Below are 8,080 nucleotides of genomic sequence, written 5' to 3'. Positions count from 1 at the left end.
TTTTATTGAGTGTTTTATCTATTAAGTTTTAAAATTTTTAGATTAATGAACTTATTTTTTAGCTTGTAAGAAGTTGTAAAAACATGTGGTATATGACTAGATAATTGATAGATTTTTTCGTATGTCAGGTCCTTGGACCAAACTTTTTTGAACGCTTTTTTATCGTTAAACAACAGCATTAAATGAGATAAAAACTCTATGTGAAATAATATTTATTACATTTAGTAAATATTATTTTATAAACTTATGAGTAATAAAGTTTAAAACTTTTAAATATTTTAGGTTAACATAAATCAATTAATTATTTTAAAACAGTTTACAAACTTGTACTGTTATCATTTTAATACTAAGATATAAATGTTGCTTATAACTGAAGTTTCTCTTAAGAATTTGATTTACACTTTACATCAGCTAAAAAAAAATAATTATAGAATAAAAAGTTATAAAAAACAGTAAAAAAAGTTGTTAATTAACTATCATTAGCATTTAAAAATGTTAAAATTTGTTATGTTTTATTGCCCTATAAACATATTTAAACACTCTTTATTGATAGTACAAATATTATTTTAAATCAAAGCATAGAAAAACTAAAAAGAAATAAATAATATTGTCAATAATATTTTACAGTTATAGCTATCTAACCAATTTATAAAACTAAAAATGAACATGTCAACCGAACATTCAGCCGACTTTGATAGTTCTGACGGCATACCTCTCGCCGATCTTCGCATAACGCCCAGTCAGTCTTACACCACCCCCGAAAACACCACAGTTTCAATAGACGACGGAAAACTGCGAAAAAGGAGTTCGGGAAAGTTCCACTCGAAATACAGAGTCGTTGCGGACCTGTGCGAGACCGACAGCAGCGTGTTGTGGGTGGGCGAAACTAGAGGTTGCGGAACGGAGGTCGTCGTGAAAAGGGCGCAGTTTGACGACAAGGACGAACTGGATGGTTTGCTCAGAGAGGACGGGACGCCGATAGAAGTCGCCTGCCAAAAGCGAGCCGAAGACGTGGAAGTGGAAGGCGGCATGGGGACCGTGCTGAAGGTTCTGGACTGGTACGTCTACGACGATCACTTTGTCGCAATCACAGAGTACGACCGCAAGCTCATCACCCTCTACAATTACACCAACTATCAAGAAGGTGGGTGTTTGGGCGAGGAAGAGAGCAAAGACATCTACCTTCTCCTGTCCAAGCTGGTGTTGGAGATGAACCGAGCGGGGGTCTACCACCTGGACCTGAAACCGTCCAACGTGCTGTACGACCCGGACAGCAAGCGGATCAAGCTCTTAGACTTCGGCCACTCGGAGAGTGTCGATGCGGGGGAAAACCCTGTTATAAGACACACGTGCGGCACGGACGGCATGATCACTCCGCAGCAGGTTGAAAAGACGGAGTGCAGGGGAAGGGAGGTGGATGAATGGGGAGTTGCTCAGGTTAGTTGAATATATAGTTTGTTATTCTATAGTTTATTGTTGTTTTATTTACAGTTCAACCAGGTTAATTCCCCCTTATTCAGGAAACTTATATTTTTTCAAATGGGTGCTGGCTCATACTTTTAAAATTTTTTATTCAATTCATTGTTACTTTTTGACTCTTTTTGTTTTACAAGACGCCACACTAATTTCATTTTATATGTTTTTAATTTATTTTTTTTAATGTTATTTCCTTTATTTTATCTATTTTATCAATTTATTGTTTTTCCATTCAGGTGATCTTCTACTGCCTGCAGGGCAGCCACACATTCGAAACCGACGAGGATATTGTTGAAAAAGAAATTGAATTCAAAAAAGAAGTGAGCGAGAAATGCAAAAGTTTTTTGCTGGGGCTGCTCACAAAAGAAGTTGATGACAGGTTGACTTTCAAAGACAGCCTTCAGCATCCCTGGTTGGAGGAAAGAGATTAATGTTTTCTGGATAGGTAAGTGTACAGGTAAATTTTCAATTTCTTTCACAGGTTATTTTTTAAGACGATCATGTTAAAACCGTGAATGTTTTTTGTTTTCTAAAACTTTAGCACAAGTTATTGTCATTTCTTTCTATTGGTTAAGTAAACCTGTTTTGTTTGAAAACTTTAAATTTATTTTTTTCTTTTTCTAAGAACTATTATGTGATTTTCTTTTGTTTACTCTTGTGTTTGACAATCTTTGGCTGATGAATTGACTAGATAGGACCAATCATTTTTTATGAATTTATATAATGTATTAAATGCTCTTTGGAACTAGATAAGTAAAATATTATTTGTACTTGGTCGATTTATTAATACTATAAAAATATGAAATAAAAGTATCTCAGCTAGTTTTATATTTATTTTCTTCCTTTAAAGATTTTTATTCTGTAGAAAAATTTTAGTTATTTCTTTGGCTGTTTACTTACTTAGATTATCATGTTATAGTTATTTCTAAATAAGGTGATATTAATATTCTATTTTGATTCTCTATTAACAAGTGTTTCGTTTTATTTTTAGAAGTTTATAACTCTGAATGTAAGTTAATATATTTTTCTTAGCTTTATAACTCGAAATAGATATAGTGAGTGGTTTTTCTATATACCTGATCTCTTGACGAAAACTTTTGTGCGTTAATTTTTATTCTGTCTAATAAACTATCCAACAAATAAAGTGATGACTGTTAAACATTTAAAATAGAATGTTTTCTAAATTTTAAAACAGAATTTAATTGTTTAATGAAATTTTATTTTATAAAAACTTGTTTAAGAGTTCTCAATTGATTAAAAGTTTTATCAAATTTATTCCTACTTTATAATACATTCTTACTTTAAGATGGCTTCAGTATATGTTTACGCTATAAATCTATTTGAGTTAATTATCGGCGGAAGTCTAAACAGCCTTAATCTGTACTTTAAAACACCGTGAAGTAAGATCGAGTTAACATGATGGTTTGACCATAACATTTCAATTATCAGATTAGATTTTTTCGGTTGACTGTGATCCGGATTTCGTTCTTATTGAAACTCAGGTTGTAACCAAAAACATGCAGTCTTTAATTTACAAGCAGTTTATCATGTTTTACATGAAGTTACCATTAATGGTACCATCAACAACATCAGCTTTGTACCTTTGACGTGAAACGGAAATATGTTTATTAACAAAAGTTTTGAATATTCATTGAAGTCATATAAAGTAAACTTTATAAATTTGATCATTTTTATAGTTTTCAGGTTAAATGTTCACAAAATTCTAAAACATTTATGGGTTTTAAGATTTTTATCAAGCAATAGTTTTCTTTAAATCTTTATTTTATTTTTATATTTTTAGACTAATTTAGTTATTTTACGATTTTATAACAGATTATCTCTTATTTTTATAGATATAAGATATTAATAACATTTTCATAATTTACTTTTGCAGTAAAAGATGTTAAATGGAAAAAGTTTAAGATTAACCTAAAAAGTTCTTTACCTAAACTTATTTTAATGCTATTCCAGAATAATAGATTGTAAAACAACAAACGGCTACTACGGGTCTTGTTAGTTTTATGCTGTTTATTGTAATTTTTTTGTATGTTATATTTCAGGTAAAACTGTTTAGTCAATACTATTTTAGAAACTTTTTATTTAAGGAAATATATCTACAATAGCTGACAAAGAGCTTTAACGTTTCCGAATCATTATTTAAATGAACTTCTTTATGTTAAGGAATGATAAGAGTTTACATTTGTAAAATTTATTAACAATCGTGTTCTCCATATCATTGGAAAGTCCTAATTAAAAGTAATATCTAAAACATACGTCACAGGATTTTTTTATGGTTTTAATAAACTTGAAAGCTATGACTGAAATACTATGAATCTTTGTTTGCTTGCATTTTCATGTAACACAGCTTTTTCTAGCTCAATAAAACCTAATAAAAAAAATTTCCGTGAAGCAAGGGCCGCAAATATGGCCAGCAGTGTACCTTTAAGGTAAAAACTATTTTGTTTTAAAGAAACGAAAAAAACCGAAGCTAAAAACATACAACTACGTTCTTAATTTTAAATAACTATAAAAAAATGTTATTCATTTTTGTTTATTTTATTACCTTTGTGGTTTAAACTGATAATTTTTTCTGAATGCCTCATTTATTTTAAACTATTCTGCCTGCCTTTTTTATGAAGTGTGTTCTGTCAGCAGTCTTTAATCGTAAAGTAACTTAAAAAGGCTGCAAGGCAATGTAACAACATACATACTTTGTAATTAGTTGATATTGTTTTATTCATTATTGATTTACTTTAATCAAAAAATTAGCAACACAACATTTTAAAACATTTGAATCTAATATACAAAGTCTAACTGTATTGTTTTTTAACATTTTCAAAGTTTTTGTACGAATTTGCGCTTAGTCACTTTAAAACCTAAACAAGTTACTCAAAAGACTATGTTTTAATTTGAATTATATGTCCTCGTTTTAATTATCGTTCACATTTATATACATTTATAATTCATAGAAGTTCAAATAGCATTCTAATTAATTAGAAATGCTGTCTTTTAATTTTTATATGACACAGTTATTGTAAATAGTTATTCTAAATAGTTATTCAGACATATATATATTTTGTCAAACATTACTGTTGAGCTAATAGTAAACTAAGTCGAATAATTTTATTGAAGTTTTACTTTAAGTTATCAAAGGTCACCAAACCTCAAAATTATACTAGGTTATTGAACTTGAGTAGCTAGAATAAGTTGAGACAAGCTAAATCGAATTATGAAACAGACTATTTTGTATAATAAACAGTTATAAGAGATTCAAATGATAATTTCTTAAGTGAAGAGTAAAGAATAATTTCATACCTATGCTTTTAAAACTTCGTAAGAATAGCTAAGTAAACCAAAAGGTAAACTAAAATAGTGATATTTATTTTGTTTCACAACATTTTTTTAACAAACGGTATTTATTTAAAACTTATTTGACTAAAACAAGCAAACCTACGTTCTACTTTGGTTAAGTGAATTTCTAGAATAAAACATAGACATTAAAATACATACTTGTTATTAGATACACAACTATAAAATTCTACAATCTTGTCTAGGTAGTTTATAAATATTTGTTTTTGATTACAAATAAAGCTTGTATGTAATAACTTGTTGTTGCAATAAAGAATACTTCCTATCCTAGAAATACTATTTTTTTGGTAAAAGTTGAATGTACGAAATAAAGTAATTCAAATGTTGTATTACTTAAGTAAAACTGAAAAAAAAGACAGTCAATTATTATTAAAACTTGTATTAACAAAACATGTTTCTCAAGTAGACATATAAAAAATAAAAATATGTTTATATATTTAACACTGCGCCTTAATTTGAGTTAAAACCTGCAAACAAAGAAAATAAAAAGTACACAAAACACAAATTACTTTATTTTACTACTTTAATAATAATATAAATATCATGGTAAAAATTGAAACTTGTATTGAAGTTCTGAGGTTAGTGATAAAGAGCATAAAAATGTTTCAGGTGTATTCAGGGGTATTTTTTTAAAATTACAACAGATATTACAGATTTTTTATAAATTTTGAAAAGTATCCGGATCCGGCCGGATATTTAGTTAATGGATCAAAAGTGCGCACTTTACATTTTGAAGAAATATTATTTAAGGGAGGCCATTGCTTTTATAACTTCTTCAAAGTGGTCAACATGAAAAAATGTTTGGGAAACCCTGATTAATAACTTGTGTCCTTGATCTTTCATATAGTACAGCTTTTGCAAGATTATTACGAAAGACACGTCAGCTTTAATGAATAAGGGGTCGGAAAACATCAGCCAAAAAAGTACCTAAAAAGCATACTTTTTAAAAATAATAAACAAGGTTTACAACTAGACTCTTATTTTAGTAGTTAGTGATGAACAGTGCTACATTAATGCATATTTTACCACCTTTGTGGTTAAAAGTGATGTTTTTTTCCGATCTTACAAATACTTTAAGTATTTCTGAACCACGGAAGATATTTTTCTACTTAGTGCAGCCCTTCAATTTGAAATATTTTATAAAAAGCTGCCCCTTCATGAAATAAAATAAGTAATCAAAAATGAAAACTATTGTTATATTTTTTTTTCTTTTGGGTATCTTTTAACAAATTAAAAGTTAAAAATATGTTTGTTTTTTACAAGATACCAAGATAGATAACTTTTTAAAATTTAGATAATCCCTTTAAAACCTGAACTAGTATCTTAAAATTTTTACTTTCTGTTGACTATGTTTGGCTGACAAAATAGTTGCACAGACAAGGAGTTTTTTTGAAAAGATTTTTGGTTAGTAGTAAACTAAGTTTAACTTTGTTGGAATTTTACATAAAATAAGCAAAGATAACAAGAGTTAAAAAGTGTACTTGAACTTTGGTCGCTAGAATTAGTGAATATAAACTAAAGAAAACTAGGGAACAGACATAAACAAGCTGCACTGTACAATAAACCATCATTAGTGTTATAAATGGTAAATTGTTAAGTAAAGAATGAAGAATAACTTTACAACATAAGCTCACTAGAACTAAAGATAAACGAAAGCTATGATACTAATTATCGTTCTAAAAGTTATTTTTGTAAATTAACAGAATTTATCTAAAAAATACTAAAATAAGCAAGTCTAGGTACTACTTACTTTTAATGCATTTCTAAAAAAAGTATAAACACTAAAATATATACTTTTTAGTAAATACATGAATATAAAGTATCTGCAATCGTGTTTAGTTAGTTAACAAGTACTTAGTTACATACTAAGCTTGTTTGTATTATCTTGTTGTTGCAACAAAGAAAATGACCTATTTAAAAGATATTTTTATGCAAACAATAAAGGTGAAGTTTAAATGCCGGGTGGTTTAAATAAAAAAGTTAAAAAAAATAATTACAGTTTATTATTGTTTAAACTTGCATGAATAAAATATTTTACTTTGTTTCGCTAGAAAGAAACAAAGCAGAATATTATTTTATAATAAGTATTGCGCCTTAATTTGAGTTAAAATAGCAAAAAAAATAAATATTAATTTTTAGAAAATAAAAATTGCTTTATTTTGTTAAGTGAATTTTATAACAGAATTAATAAATTAAAAAATATTTTTAATACAAATTTACTAAGAAAAAATGTGTAAATATTTTATAATTTATTAAGTAAAGGTTTAGAACAGTAACATCATTTCTAGTTAAGTTTTTATTTGTAATTTTAGGTTGTTTAAAACCTTTTAAGTTACATTCTAAAACTCATAAACTAGTTGGTGAGTATCTTTTATTTCGAAAAACGCAGCTGTCGATTGGATAACTTACAAGCAAGAAAAATAAGTCAACCACATACTGATCGTAAAAAGTTTGAAGATATAATTACGAATGCTTTCAATAAATGCACTTAAAAAACTTAAAAAGATTTTCTAATAAAAAAAAACTGACATAATGTTTGATAACAGGTTCTAAACCTGCGGATTTAAAATTCTAAGGTGATCGGTGGCAAAATAAACGTAATTGAGTACGAGTTCAACCGAATTAGGTTCAATTCAACAAAATAAAAAGAGACCCAAGCGACGGCAGGTCAGCGTCAAAACAAAAATCAGACCCCAACAAAAATCTCCGTTCGATTTCGTAAACTTAGTGGAGGTCTACTGAAGAAACACGGGCGTTTGGTCTTCAGATGCCCCCGCCACGCGCAAAGCTAATACATGACTCCCTTCGTGGGAAAAATCTGCTTCTTCAGCTTCGGTGACAGTTTTGGCAACATTCAAAACACGAATAACTAGAAAGTGATTTCAAATAGGAACGTAGCAAGGAGTAAGCTGGTTGCGTTGTGTTTCAGGGGGTTATCATGGTTATCATGTGGTGGCCAGGAAAATGCTGTTGGATCCTACAACCATCACCTCGACGAGCAGTCGGTTATGGCCTAAATGGAAGTTGAAAGTAATGCGTGCGTAGCCGTCAATGACAACAAGAACCTTTGAATGAGGTGTATGGCCCTTTTATTTACCACTTAAAGTGTTTTTGAATAGTGCGTTATTTGATATTATTTTTTCTACTTTAATATATGATTTATTTCTTACTAACACTTTTAAAGTTTTTACTGATTTTTGTTTTGGTTTCATGGTTATATTTTTTGAAGGCTTGA

At 28.9% G+C, this 8,080-nt stretch overlaps 1 protein-coding gene across 1 annotated transcript; it reads left to right on the top strand.

Annotated features, from left to right (window-relative positions):
- Positions 1-666: 666 nt before the first annotated feature.
- On the top strand, positions 667-7,862 carry LOC145840495 (serine/threonine-protein kinase pim-1-like). The gene is made up of 3 exons (XM_082947781.1): positions 667-1,437; positions 1,713-1,888; positions 7,736-7,862. The coding sequence occupies exons 1-3, from the start codon at positions 667-669 to the stop codon at positions 7,860-7,862; spliced, it is 1,074 nt and encodes a 357-aa protein (XP_082803907.1).
- The last annotated feature ends 218 nt before the right edge of the window (positions 7,863-8,080 follow it).

Source organism: Thalia democratica, chromosome 1 (genome assembly GCF_965202585.1).
Source record: "Thalia democratica chromosome 1, ktThaDemo2.hap1.1, whole genome shotgun sequence".
NCBI classification, from domain to species: domain Eukaryota; kingdom Metazoa; phylum Chordata; class Thaliacea; order Salpida; family Salpidae; genus Thalia; species Thalia democratica.
The sequence above is the reverse complement of the archived record's forward strand: the minus strand, read 5'-3'. Positions and strand labels throughout refer to the sequence as shown.

What these genes read in the sequence shown, in the direction of transcription:
- LOC145840495 (XM_082947781.1), top strand. Translation starts at nt 667, where the DNA reads ATGTCAACCGAACATTCAGCCGACTTTGATAGTTCTGACGGCATACCT. An exon ending in ATGAATGGGGAGTTGCTCAG is followed by an intron (nt 1,438 to 1,712) that starts GTTAGTTGAATA and finishes TTTTCCATTCAG; the next exon opens with GTGATCTTCTACTGCCTGCA. An exon ending in GACAGCCTTCAGCATCCCTG is followed by an intron (nt 1,889 to 7,735) that starts GTTGGAGGAAAG and finishes GATTTCAAATAG; the next exon opens with GAACGTAGCAAGGAGTAAGC.